Source organism: Chanos chanos, chromosome 4 (genome assembly GCF_902362185.1).
Source record: "Chanos chanos chromosome 4, fChaCha1.1, whole genome shotgun sequence".
In the NCBI taxonomy this organism is placed as follows: domain Eukaryota; kingdom Metazoa; phylum Chordata; class Actinopteri; order Gonorynchiformes; family Chanidae; genus Chanos; species Chanos chanos.
The window spans coordinates 47,385,175-47,400,128 of NC_044498.1; the positions used below are offsets into that span (position 1 = coordinate 47,385,175).

At 40.1% G+C, this 14,954-nt stretch overlaps 1 protein-coding gene across 1 annotated transcript; it reads right to left on the reverse strand.

The window, feature by feature from the left end:
• Positions 1 to 2,464: 2,464 nt before the first annotated feature.
• Positions 2,465 to 14,092, reverse strand: znf318 (zinc finger protein 318). Its single transcript, XM_030772387.1, has 12 exons — positions 13,808 to 14,092; positions 13,257 to 13,384; positions 12,566 to 13,142; positions 10,606 to 12,088; positions 10,406 to 10,509; positions 10,007 to 10,106; positions 8,580 to 8,875; positions 6,642 to 6,836; positions 6,266 to 6,356; positions 4,763 to 4,881; positions 4,386 to 4,552; positions 2,465 to 4,310 (listed from the first exon to the last, which is right to left on the reverse strand). The coding sequence occupies exons 1-12, from the start codon at positions 14,090 to 14,092 to the stop codon at positions 2,465 to 2,467; spliced, it is 5,391 nt and encodes a 1,796-aa protein (XP_030628247.1).
• Positions 14,093 to 14,954: the final 862 nt, after the last annotated feature.

The following is a 14,954-nucleotide window of genomic DNA, read 5'->3' on the forward strand; positions in this document are numbered from 1 at the left end:
AATGAGAAAAGTCCTCACCAGAGAACAAACGAGGTCAGAGGAGCAAGTAACAGCTGCAGAATGACCATGTGTGTCCACATATGCAGCAGACTGCTTTCCATTTGTTATCAGCCACATGAAAGCTCGTTCCAACTAGTCGATGATTGAGTAGCATGTCAGCAGCCAACAAAGGCGAACGAACTTTATTTCAAATTTAGGATGGAATTCAGGGAATAACAGTTGTTTGTCGTTACAACGACACTGTTTACTTACTCGATATCTCATACTGGTTTTGATAAAACCAAGAGTAACAGTAAAAGAAATTTAGAGGAAACAATTGTGTAACACTGCGTTATGGCTTATTTTGATTGTTGTGTATGGGTTCTTTGTGGTTGTGCGGCTACTGCAGAACAGATCATATGAGATACTGAATACACACAAAAACAATGCTTCCTGTGTGAAAATAAGAACTCCGTGACACTCGTAGCAAATTATCATTCTTTCTGTTCGTTGGTAAACATGTCATGTGTAAATTTAATGTTTCTAATAATAGGATGTATAATTTTGTTGTAGCTCTTGTTGTTATGTTTTGTGCTTGGTCTGAACTCAAATAACAAATTTCTTGACACCATGCAAGATTTTTGGTAGAATAAGTATCCCACATGTTCCTTATGTGCAGTGTCAGTAAAGTCTTCGAGGCATATTTAGTATGTCTTTTTTTTTTTTTAACACATAATTAGATTGCTCATGTCCTCCTCAGCTTCCACAAAATCTGCCATATCTGCGGCTTTTCATCTTAATGTTTACAATTACCTTTAGGATCCACCAAACAAACTTAAGAATTAACCAGCACCCTCTACTGGATGTACGTGGGTTTATTTTGTCAACAAAAATCCATTCACAAGCATTCTGAAGTTTGTGCCATGTACTGTACGCTGTCATCTTAACATGTTTATAAACAAATGGTGTGTATAGTGAGACAGATGCAACATTAAAAATACAGGAAATATGAATGAAATTCAAATGTTTATTTCAGTTAGCACAGAGTTGTGGCATTGATTTAAGCCTGGTGCACAGTATTTACTAAAAATCAATGACAACATACTTATCAGAATAAAATTGAGTGAAACAAAGAGACAAAGACGCACGCTACAGTTAAAACAAGTACAACTGTTTATAGAGTGTTGTCAATGTCAAAACTAATTACTGCACGACAAGAATAAAACAAGGGGAAAAAAAAACCCTTACCTTTTCAGAGATCCTGATCGCATTGCCAACTAGCTGCTGGTGTTCCACGGAATCAAACACTGACGATACTACAAATGCCTGGTTCATTAAAAAGCAATCCCATAAGCACCATCAAAATAAAGACAAATCTGCTCCGTGTGGGATTACACAGTCTCAGACAATTTATATGGAATATATGTGCATGCAACTAACGTAATGACTCTTTCAGTGAAATATTTCACAATATAACACTGAACTGTGTCTGAATGTATAACGGTTCATTTGGTAAACAACCTTTTGCAGTTTAAGTCAGCAATACAGGCTGCTGATAACACTTAAAAATAACCTGTGACAAAATGCTTGAAGGATGAATAATATCCATTATGTAAATTCAGGAACAGAATATCCTGGTTGCAGTGTGTTATTACAGTGACAAAGTACCTCGTGAGTTAGAAATACACAGCAACGGCAGAGGTCACAGAAATTTATTTGAATTACACTTTCTACAACAGGAACTGCAGAACAGCTGGGGGTTTTTTTTGGTTTTTTTTAATTCAGCTGGTACCATTTTGTACAGTGTTGAGAAAAACAGTGTTTGTTTGAATTTCCTTTATAAAAAAAAAAAAAAAAAAAAGAGAGGGGGGCACAATACATATTATGTGCACAGTTCCTCAGAGGAGTGTTGACAGGCATTTTATGTTGTGACTGCAACACTAACACAAAACATTTGTGATTATTTTTTGGTCCTTATTGCAACAACTTCTCACCATCACTTATTCTCCTCCAAGCGGGATGTCTCCATCTCCTGTGTTAAAACATCTTTCATTCATTTTAAGGGAGAAAAAAAGAAAAAAAATGACTTGTAAAGTTCAAATGAGTTCCAAACACATACAAACATATTCAAAAAATAGTCAGCAACATGTTTAAAAAAAACATAAGATACTTTTTTTTTTTGCTGTAGAACAAAAAAGAAACAAGTAGTTCAAGATCTTAAACAAAAACAAAAGGCTGCCAAACATAGTCAAAATATTAAGGATTCATTACTTCTTAAGTAAGTGTTCAGTCTTTCAGTGGGATCCCCGACCCAACACCCAGCCCAGCATAGGTGCTTGTCAGTCCACCATTTCACTGGCACTACCTGCCAAAAGGTTGAGAAATGAAAGATATGAAGCCTTCCCTCAATATCAAAAGAACTGTTACTGAAACATTAAGAACATTTATAACCTCCCTCCTTTAAAACCGTTTGTCGGCCGGTCCTTCACAAAGTTTCGAAACTGAACTCAAACGTTTCCAGGTTCAGTTGCTCTGTGAAGAAACCTGGAGGTGGGGAAAACGACACCGCCCTAGCATCCTCCTCGGCATCCTGGCCGCTTGTCTCTTCATTTTCATTTGTCTCCTGTATGTCATTGCTTTCGCCGATCTCCTTAGTCCCGTCAATACTTTTACTCTCAGGAGACTCTTCAGGCTTTGAGTCATTACTTTCATTGACATCTTTGTTCTTTGAGTCACTGGCTTCAGGTGTGGATTCAGAGATCATTTTATTAGCGATACCACTTGCACTGGAAGGGGTCAAGGAGCCACTGATGTTGTAGAAGATGTCAAACAAATCTTTAGCTTTCGCCGTGGCGAGACTCGTCTTGGGTTTGTCTGGTTTTGAAGGAAGGTCACTCAGGTTCTTAAACTGCGGAGGAGGGCGAACAACCACGGTAAGGTTCTGCTCACTTTGGGGAACACCAGGGGCAGCGACGTCAGACTCGAGAGTCAGCACACACACAGAAGATGATGGAGAATCACCTTTTGCTCCTGCAGCGGAACAAAGCGGTGACGTAGTTGTACCTGTGGAGAAAGATGTGGTGGCCACAGGATTTGAGGATGCATCGCTTGAGGATTTTAGCTGCACCTCTTCCCCTCTGAACGCCATAGAAATGACGTCGGCTGACAGCGCCGTGTCCTTTGTGGCCAAATTTCCTGTCCCAGACTCAGATATGTTGTTTGAGTCTGCTGTAGATTTGGCTGAGAGGAGCGCATTTGTAGAGGATGATTTGTTACGCAATGAAGAGCTAGACTTCCTCAGAACCATGGCAGGTACAGGGGCATTAGAGGGAACATTTGAAGTATTAGAGTTAGAGGGAGGTAGAGCTCCCTTCCCTGCCAATTTAAAGGCAATAGTCTTGGCAGCGGCTACAGATTTGGTGAATGAACTGTTGTCATCCTCATTTTTTTCACCGGCCTCTTTTTGACCCTCCTCATCTTCCTTGATGAACTGTGCCGCCATTCTCTCTGCCTCCTTCTCTAGCTCTGTCTTCTCTGTTTTTTTCCAACTGAACTTCCCAAATGCAGGTCGCCCCGTGGCTTCCTCGTTTTTCTTGCGAAGTTTTGCAAGCATAGCCGGACTGGGCCCACACAGAATTTTTGCGGGAACGCTAGGTTTCTCAGGTTCAACCTTTTTATTTTTCACAGAGCTTTTCCCTGTACCGTCCTTCTCATCTTTTGACTGACTAGCCACGTTGTCCTTTGGGTGCTGAGACTGGATCTCCTTCTTTTTATTCTTTGATCCCTCACCTTCCTCATTATCACCATCTTCCTCCAATTTTGATTTTGACCATCTATCCTCCTCCTCTTTCTTGTACTTGGATCTCTTTTCTTCGTCTAACTCAAGGCTATACTTAGACTTCTTTTCATCCTCTCTGCTGTGCTTTCCCTCTTCTTTTTCTTTACTGTACCTTGATTTCTCCTCCTCTCTTCTATATCTGAACTTCTCTCCTTCCTCCTTCCTGTACTTTGCCCTCTCCTCATCCTCTCTATATCTGATTCTCTCTTCCTCTCGATGTCTGCTCGACACAGACCTCTCCTCTCCCTCCCTCTTGTATCTAGACCTCTCCTCTCCCTCCCCCTTATATCTAGACCTCTCCTCCTCCTCCCTCTTATATCTAGACCTCTCCTCCTCCTCCTTCTTATATCTAGACCTCTCCTCTTCCTCCCTCTTATATCTAGACTTCTCCTCTTCCTCCCTCTTATATCTAGACTTCTCCTCTTCCTCTCTCCTGTATTTAGACCTCTCCTCTTCCTCCCTTTTGTATTTGGACTTGTCCCCTTCTCCTTTGCTGTACTTGGACTTCTGCTCCTCTTCCTTGCTGTTTTTATATCTCTCCTCCTCTACTTCTCTTTCATATTTGAACTTTCGTTCTTCCTCTCTGCTATGTTTGGATCTTTTCTGCTCTTCTCTGTCGTCATCCTCCCCCTGTTTTCGTTTGTTTTCAGAATACTTCCTCTCACTGCTTTCCACACCAGCCTGGCGAACCAGGTTCCTCCTCTGTTCGTGGAATGGGTGCTCACTCATTTGTTTCTGGTGACAGGGAACATAAACAAATCTCTAAACAAAAGTTTCAGGCAAACATTTTGCAAATATTCTCAAATACTTAAACATTAAACATTATAGAGCATCAAGGAAAATTTCTGCATGATTCAAAATCATCTGATAGATATATTGTATTCTAATGGCTCTTGATAGTGGCCTATATTCGTTGTGTCATGAAAAATAAAAACGAGGAATTACCTTGTATTTCTCATTGTGAGCATAACTTGTGACGTGATCCTCTGCACAAATAGGATCTCCAAAAAACTCTTTGCACAACTGGCAATAAAATCCCCTCACAGGAATCAAAAACTCAGAACCTACGGGATAAAGAGGCATGACAACAGTTCAATCAATTTGCTAACAATACCAGCTAGGGGTCGACAGATGTTTTTTCAGGGCCGATACCGATACCGATACCGATTATTACTAATCAAGGAGACCAAAACCCAATATTTGGAACCAATATACATTCGCAGTAAAAATGAAAATCTTGGTTTCAAAATTTAGAATAACACAAATTCCTACACAAAACTTCATTGAAATGTCTTTAAGCATATGCTTAATTAAAAGGGAACTTTTCAACATTATCTTAAAACAAAAAGTGCAAGGGAGCTCCCAGCAGGATTTCTTATAAAGTTATCTGAAAATTTCAATAAATAAATAAATAAATAAATAAAATAGCTCCCAGAAGTTTTATAAAGTTAAAATAAATAAAACTAGTAAAACTTAAATTTGTACTGAAATTTGAGTCTCAATTAGTAGTCTTAATTCAGCAGCACCAGATTGTGGTGCAGAAAGCAGAGTTGCTCAGCGTGCTGTCTAGTGAGACGGCTTCTGTTCCTCTCATAAATTGCAGAGACTTCAACGGGGACGCGCTCACTCGGAACAGACGAGGGTGGTGAGCAAAGAAACTTTCTTGCTTGTGTGGCGCAGTAGCCTCCAGTGTCGACAGGCTATTACTCATGACTTGTAACCAAACTTACTTTTTATTGTACTTATTGAGTATTTACTCATTGTTTAGAATTCATGTTTAGAAGTGATATTGCTGGAGTGAGTATGGAGTAAGCATTTCATAGCACTTGTTACGCGTGGCGATAGAGAATCTTGAATCTTGAATCAGATAGTGCTGTGGGCAACACACTGCTCGAGACCACAGAGTGGTGACTACAGACAGAGAGAGGCGGCTGCATCAGAGCCAAAGTAGCGCATTTATAACTTAATTCGTTTTATCGGCAATCGGATTAAAAAAAATAACGATTCCGATAATTGTAAAACTGCTGAATATCGGATCCGATAATCGCCCAGGCCGATAATTGGTCGACCCCTAATACCAACATTAATCAATTATGCTTTACCCATTTTGTGCTCCCATGAAGAGAAGAGGCCACACTGGAAGAGATCATGTTAAATGTGTTTAAGTAACTTCCTCAAACAGATTTCTATCTTATGATAAATATATTATATATATATATATATATATATATATATATATATATATATATATATATATATATGTAGTTATTCTATATAAAGTTGTTCTGCAATGGTACAAAAGTTGGTTACCTGTCACTTGCCCAGAGAAACACAACACTTAATCCTCAAACAGATGTATGGATTACTTTTCTGTCTCTCTTTAAATAATTTTGTTTGAAATGTCAGAGGTCAAGTGCATGCCAATATTTGACTTCTGGTGAATCCTACCTTTTGCTGGTTTAGTAGGCTTCTCCCCTGCCATAGACTTCTTTTCAGTTTTCAAGTCACATGCCCAGGGCCTCTCATATGGATCTTGAGTCTGTTCAGAGATGAGTGACAGAGTAGATGGCTTATTTCAAAAACTCTCAAATTTCAAGACTGGAAATAAAGTAGCTTGGTGTTTATGATCAAAAATATAGACTGCAAAGAAAAAGGGTGAAATGCTTGGAGAATTGATTGCTCCAAACATGCTGGCAAAACACCTAAAGACAACAAATACATCACAATATAAATGGCGAGGAGATCCTAGAGTATTGAAAAGAACAAGCAAACTACGTCTATAATATGTTTTAATATGGTGGGTGGGAGGTTGCAGCTGACCTACCTTTCTATGCGATTTACTGTGCAAGTGCATGAAAAAGTCAAACATGGAGCCACAAGTGACGTTACAGTTTTCGCACCAGTGGTTTCCTGCATCATAGTAATCAAAATGATCTGCTGTTGTGTCAGGGGTCCGGCCTTTGGGTTTTTGACTTTCCAACGGTTTTTCAGGAGACGCTCGAGATTTAGACGCAGAAGCCTGTTTGATGAGGAACAGACATATACAAATGTGAGGCGTTTAGGGAAAAAAAAAGAAAAAAAATAAGAAATGAGCGGAGGTTCAAAGTTAAAGTGGGAAAATAAACGAATGAGTAATAAATAAATAAGTAAAATCAAGCACAATAAATCATCTGAACCCTGATTTTCAATTCACTTAAGTTTTCAAAGCAGTCTTACCTTTGCATTTAAGGCCATCTCATCGTCCCAGTCTTGAGGTAAATACCCAGGACATATTTAAAGGTTTTACTTGCTTTGGACAACCGTGTAAACTTTTTTGACAGGTAGAAATTTTGCACTTGTGAACGAAATTTAATGCTGAGACACTGATTGTAATAAATATGTATCTGTATTCTATATTTGTTTGTTATCAGTGCTAGGCAAACAAAATAAGACTGTTTGCAAAGCACTGATGGGGCATAGCTGCAAAAAAGCAAATACATCCAACGACAAAGTAGTTTGGCATTTTGACTAACCAGTGGGAAGCTACTTTAATTAAGCAACATTCTAATATGAAAAACAAAAAAAATTAAACTTCCTGGGGATTATTCCAGAAAGCAGAATGTCTCAGTTAACCAGCTACCTTGAGCCAAATGTCAAAACTGTCCAATAGGAAAACAGCTAAAGAGTATTCCAATTAGATGGTAGTGACTTTTGACTCAACTTATCTGGCTCACTCTCTACATCATGGAATGCCGCTCTGAAGTTATTAAAGTTATTCTACGAAAACATATTGTGTTCACAAAACAAAATGACTCTTCACACTCAACGGCATTACTGTGCCTGCAAAAACCTCAAAACTTGTTCAACCATGTCAGGATATTTGAATAATAAGATAGTGGTGAGCATGAGTGATTTTTAGTCCTCGATTTCTTTTGCCTCCTTAAACTTAGTAAATATGAAATTGCAGTTAAAGGTTTTCGTATGTAGTTACGTCATTCAGAAAAAGTGTTAACAAATAGGTCTCTTTTTCTGGATTTTGGTTCAAGAACTTGTCATTTTGTGCATGGAAACTCAACCCAAATAGTTCATAAATTGGTATTTATCCACCCTTTTGTTACATAAAGCCCAAAGATTTTCAGAGCAAACTGGCAGTGACATTGTACTGAACTGTGCTAACATCATGGGCCGCTTGATGCTAAATTCACTTCATACAGCTAATAATGCTATCCTCTCAAAATTCAATCTCCAACGATGACTGTTTCCATTTAGTTCCCTTTGAATGCCTGTTGATGTGAATTTGATATGTGTACATGAAACACCAGAGGAAGTAAATGAACAGTTTGGTAAACATATAGTAATGAGATATGAGATCTCCTAAATGATTGCTCCTGTTCTCACGTAAATTTTAAAAAATTATTTGGACAAATGACAGGTTAGAGAAAAAAAAAAAAGGTCCACAACCACAAACAGAAATAATGCGATTCGAGAGAAATGATGAATTGTTGAAGTTAAAGAAACATTTCCTGGCATTGACTGAGAAAATTAATCAACTAAATCGAGCAAAAAGTTAAGCCGTTAGCAAAGCCACTGAAAAAATCCTATCAACTAGCCCTTTGAGATAAGGCATCTTAAAATACAAGAAGAAAAATGTCAGCTTTGCCAAGTCATTCAATAAAAGATTTGTAGATTTAAGGAGATATTAAAGAAACTAGACACAAAAGAAAGGATTTTATAAGTGCATACACTCTCAGAACCTTTCCTGTAGCAGCATTGAGAATTCTACCTTTGTGGAAGACATGTTGGAGCAAGATGTTGCTCTATCTGGGCTTCGGGCTCGCTGTTGCCTCTTGCCTTGGGGAGGGTGGTGCTCCTGCTCCCCTGAGCTCCTGGACTCCCTTCGGCCCAGTCCAAGGATACTGGCCACTTTGTTCAGCTCAGAAAGCTTCTCGTCGGCCGCCTCTTGTTCAGCGCGTAGACTGGAGATCTGGGCCATCAGGTCCTCCTGGAGCTGACCAAGCTCAACCAGCAAAGGGTCCTTGTGGCCATCTTTCTCCCTCCGTTTCCTCCTCAGGAGCTCTCCTTAAAAAATCCAGTAACACACAGCCGGTGAAGGAAAGGTCAACAAATTAAAACAAAAAACAAAAAAAAACCCATATATATACACATATATAAAATAATATATATAATACATATATAAAATAATCAACATATACACACACACACACACATATATATTAGAGCCTGACCAATATAGGATTTTTCAGACCAATACCAATTTCGATATTTAAGCATTTAAAAATCCGATAATGATACATCAGCCGATATCTTTTTTTTTTTTTTTACCCCAGAAACACATGACAAAAACAAAGATTTTCCCTAACATTTGTTATGTGTAGTTATTTAAGAGTCCCCACCAAGATAACATGATATAATGCAGTTTAAAAAGAAACTTGTTTTATTGTCATATATAGCGTTTTGAATGAAAGTACAACAACATATATTACATTTTTGATAAATAATGCAATAAACTGATACAGTGACCTAAATTAAACGCTGCTGTTGAATGCACTACTATATGACTGTCTGCAGCAAGGACTTGCGACTTTGGTATTTCATACTACACGTTTGAAAGATAAGTTAAATAACTTTGTTCGGCTACCAAGCCATGTTAGATACTTGTTCAGCTCAGGTTTGTTTACTTGTCACCTCCGGTTTAATAATTTCCAATGCACCAATTGTAACTACAGAAATGCAAGTCGCAGATATAATTACCATTGCTTCATTTAGGCAGAATAAGTTAAACGCTATAGTTAAACCGCTCCTTAACGTTAGCGGCCTTCCACTGATAAACATGGCATTAGCTACCTCTGTGGGTAATCTAATTTAGCAGTGGACAGCGTTATAAGCTGCTATGAGCGATGTTGGCAATGAATTTTTAGAAGTGACAAGGGAGAAATGATAGGACCAATTGGCAATGAAAGACTGGTTCACATTAGACTAGTGTCTCTACAGATACTCCCCTTGGTTTACAATTGAGGACGTTGACATGTTAAAACCCAGCTATCAATGCCAGTACAGATTATCAAAGGCCCTGTACAGAGTTGTTTTTGTGAAAATGGAAGGGGGGAAAAAAAAAAAAAAAGGAAAACCTCTCCTTAAACCCTTGAACTGATGTCAGATCATGGGGTCTATCGCTGGGGAGTGAAATACCTTGCTGCTTTCGTAATCTCTCCAGTTCTTTTAAGAGATTCTCCTTCTTCTGCAACCGGACATCTCTGTCCCTCTTCAGGTTCTCAAGTTCCTCCATCACCTGAACATGGTAAGGTTATTTTGAAAGGAAACCAATCCTTCTTAGGCATTTCATACCACTGTTTTGATATCAAATTTCAGTCATGGTATGGACAACTTATACCACAAATACACAGACAAGGCATCTGCATTTTAAGATATAGGCATCAAACCAAATGTTCAGTGACTGCTGGAAAATATTAAAATATTATAAATATTGAACATCTGTTGGCAAGGTCTTTGATATGTAGCATATAGCATATACTGTACATCGTAATACATAAACAGTAAGTATACACAAATCATACTTCATTCTGATACCTTCTGCTTTTGATTGGCATTATTCCTTTCTTCTAAGTCTCTCTTCTGATGGCTGCTGCTACCTGTTGAATATTCTCGATCTTGTGAATCCAACTTTGATAATGCTATGGGCAGATACAGTTTGATTCAACAGATACATTCAACATTAACCTGAAATTACATAGACTATACCACAAAACAAGCGTAAACTATTTTTTTACCTGTTTTATCCGTCTGTTGGTGATCTGTAGAGACTGTTTCAATGACTTTAAGGTAGGGGCGATCAGTACTGGATATTTTGAAGTCCTCCACTGTACATGAAGGGGGCATTGGCATACTTGGGGGTGGGTACATAGGCCATGTTTGGGACATGTAAGGCATGTAATTACCATATGGGCCACAGCCAGGGGGTGGGAAGTTTGGCAGAGGCCCATGAGCAGGGGGCTGGGTGTAACCAGGCATTGAAATAGCGGGGTGAGGCGGCATATGTGTGGTGGGACTGACAACTTCAGAGCCGGTCTTGGCTAGTACTGGGATACCCCAATTATGCTCCTCAGTCTTAGCTCCTAGCCGTCCTTCTTTCTGACTATAAGGCTCTGCATGTGAAACCCATCTGTCTGGTGGTAGTGACTTCTTTTTGCCCCGGCTCCAGCTACGATCCCGACTCCGGTGTCTACTTCGGCTATTGCTGTGACCTTTTCTCGGACTGCTGCTCCTGCTCCTGCTCCTACTCCTGCTCCTGCTCCTGCTCCTGCTCCTGCTCCTGCTCCTGCTCCTACTGCTGCTGCTGCTGCTCCTGCTGGAGCTGTTACTACTTCGACTATGGCTCCTGCTACGACTCTTTCGCAGTTTCTCGGATCTGTGGGGCATGGAACCCTTCTGTTCTGTTTTTTTCCCATGCAGGCGCTCTTTTGTTCTGGCAGCCATCTTGCTGATCTCAGCAACGCCCAGGTCCAAGCCAATAGTCTTGAGTAGATCTTGAATCTTCTCAAATTCCTCAACCTCCTGCCTCACCTTCACGTCCTGCGACCGGTCAGTGGATGTGATTCCAACTTTAATATTCATATCAGGTGTGGTGGAAGCATGCTGCAGACCCTGATATCTCATGTCTCTCTGCTGAACATTCCGGCTTGAGTAACTTTCCAGATCTTCCCCAGTGCTGCCCTGAATATAAGACGAAGTCACACCAAGTGCACCGTGTGTCCTCCTCAATAGGTCATAAGGTTGCATTCCCATCTTACTGTCATTATAATGTGTCATTTCAGCCTTCGTTTCCCCGTAGATATCTAACAAACTGTCCTGTCCAGTTACAGGGATGCTTTTAGCTGGTTCTTTTTCCTCAGCCTCATCACCATACAGGAACTTTTCTTCATCCTCAATATCATCACCATAGCTTTTCTTTCTTTCAGCCTCTGCCATGATGCCAAGGATTTTGCTTAAGTCACCACTGTCCTGCCTGACTTTGTCATGGGGTAGAATAAAGTCACTGTCACTCTCCTTGACTGACTGCATTCTGCTCATGAACTCAATGAGAGTGTTGGAGCTTTGCCTTAGAGTCTGGGGTTCCCTCTTCAGTTGTCCAAGCACTGAGGCCAATAAGCTAGGTTCCATTCTTTTGGTCACTGCACTGAGTAAACGTTCTGCTTCTTGTGAAAGAGCGCTGTCTGGATTTTCAGCTGCGGCTTCTTGTGGGGAGTCGCTTGTCTGTCAAAATTTGGAACGGTTAAGTTGAAATAATTAGCTTACAAAGAACAGATGAACAAAGATAAAGAAATGCTCTCCTACCAAAACGTATGATTTAAACCAATTAAACCAGATGACTGACAGATTGCTTATATTAACCCTTAAACTTCCGTTTTTTGGACATATTTAATCCCACTAAAGAAAATGGATTCATACAATGTTATTGGATGCCACTTTAGTCATATGATACTATATGAAAGACAAAAGATTTTTGCGGATATAAACAGATCTTTGAAATGATAAAGAGAGTTTTTTTATAATCAGATTTGGTTTTAGAAAACCAACCTAAACTCAGTTGGTTACAACATACAGGTCTAAATGCTCAAGCAAGTCAAATAAATGAATAGATAGATAGATAGATAGATAGATAGATAGATAGATAGATAGATAGATAGATAGATAGATAGATAGATAGATAGATAGATAGATAGATCCTACCCGTACAGTCATAGGAGAGTCAGTCTCAGAGTCAAGCCTCTTTTTCAAGATAGACTTTGTTGGCATGTTCAGCATATCCTCTAGTTCCTTGCGTCGCCGGGCCATCTCCAGTTCTTTAAACTCATCATATTCCTTCGTACTTTGAGATTTTTCTTGGCCATCGCTGTCACTAGGACTGTGATTCCTAACCTGACTCCTTCCTCTACTCCTTCCTCTACTTCGACTCCTGCTCCTCACCCTGCTCCTCGCTCTGCTTCGGCCCCTACTACGGCTGCGACTGCGACTCCTGCTTCGGCTGTGGCTCCTTCTTCTGGTTCTGCTCCTGCTTTGGGGTCGGCTCTTGCTGCGTGCTCGACTTAGTGCCCGGCCACGACTCAAGCCACGAGTTCGACTGTGACTCCTGCTCCTGCTGCGAGGTCGACTCTTGCTCCGGATTCTATCTGGACTGCGACTGCGACCCCTGCTTCTGCCACGGCTAGGACTGCGCCTCCTCAAGCCCCTGTCATCGTGACTGTCGTAACTCCTTCTCCGGGGAGAGTACGCACGCTTGTAGTGTGTATCTCCAACATGATAATCTCTACAAATGGGACGGCGGTGGAGAATAAAAAATCTTTGCTTGTCTTTAACCAAAATTCTGCACTTAAATCTCTTTTTACATTGGTTACTAATGATCAATTATAAATGAGTGTACCTGACATAGGGACGACCAGAGACTGGGGGAACCACTCTGTCAGGTGGAGCAGTCAGCTCATTGCCCACAGTGATCACAAGACTGTGATCAACAGGGACTGCGCCTCGAGGAGGTGATGGAGTAAATCTCTGTGCAGAGGGGGGGAAGAGTCTGGTGAAATACGTATGGCAAATGCACAAAAACACAAGCAGTACAGCAATCATTGACAGAGAAACAAAAAAAGAGTCCTCAGAAATATAACTTTTTTTTCCACATTCATTGACTCTAAACACTAGTTAACATGGTGTTAAGTTAAATCCAGATGTAGATCTAGTTCATTAGTAAAGAATATATAAAGTCGCTAAGAAGACATGAATTAGTTCGCTGATGCTAATTTGTTTTAAATTGTATAGTGGATGTAAAAGGATGCGGGAGCAAAGCACAAAACTGCTCTCCAACGTTACCAGGTTACTACTTAAGGTGTGAGCTGATAGATAGAAATACTTTCTGCATATTGCACATGTGTCACATGAGCTGTTCATGATTAATTTTTTCATTGTTTCGACACATACTTGAAAATGTTCCCGTGGGGGAGCCCTCCCTCCCCGAAATTCTTCTCCTGGACCAAAGCCACTTCCTGGACCGGGAGAGGGATATCTTCTCCTCGGTGGTGACCGGTGGTGCTCGTCTGGGTATCCGTGGTAGGTGTGGGGATATCCATTTCTTCCCCGTCCTCGCTCCTCTCGGTATGAGGGTTGTGGAGGTAAAGGGTGACCGGTCCTAGGAGGTGAACCACGGGGACCTAATCCAAGTGAACGCGGAGGATATTGTCCTGGCGGTGGCCTGCCACGGTACATGTCGCTTCCTCGAGTAATATTAGCTGCTGTGGCCACTTACTACTCAGTTGGCTTTGATGCGGGTGTACATTTCATTCAGAATTATTGCAGCATATTCCCTCAAAATGCATTCAAAAACAGAGTGCACTCTGTGAAAACAGTCGTGCAAGAAACCGTGGCAAGCAGTTCTTTCGCTGCTATTGGTTACTTTGCCTTCTACTTCTTCTATTGTTTTTAAAGCAGCGGTTGACCGCCAAGCTCTGGGTGCTTTCCTGCCACCAAGTGGAATGGAGTTCAGGGGGAAGACGGGAAAACAATGCGTGACAAAATTCCATGTTCTTTTATTTATTCTTTGTTTTAAAAAATGTCAAGAAAACACTTCGTTTACTCTTTCTTATTATTTCATTTATCGTTATATTCTAAGACTATTCACAAGTAGAAAAAAAACACCGTGTCAATAGTACGGAAAATGGGCAATATCCTGTTTAATCTCTCCCAAAAGTGTTTTAACAGGAACAGCTGGGGTCAGTATTTGCATGACTATTTGACTGGAAGACTCTACTGTTGATGTAATCATAGCATGTCTTTACTGTTGCAGTACAACACATCATATCATTTTCATGCATCTAATATGTTCATGTTTAGTATGTGCATTCTCATATTGGTGAAACTTTAAATGAACATATATAAAAGCAGCAATTAAAAAAAAAAGCAGCAATAAAACAAAAGTTCCACATTTTCTATCAGAAACAAGTTTATTGACTTACCACTCACAATTCTTTTATTCCACATTAAAAAGTAAGATGTACACAGAAATTTATTTTCATTGTTCTTTGATAAAAGGAATGATCCTGGTCATTTACTGTTCAGCAAAAGTGCTACC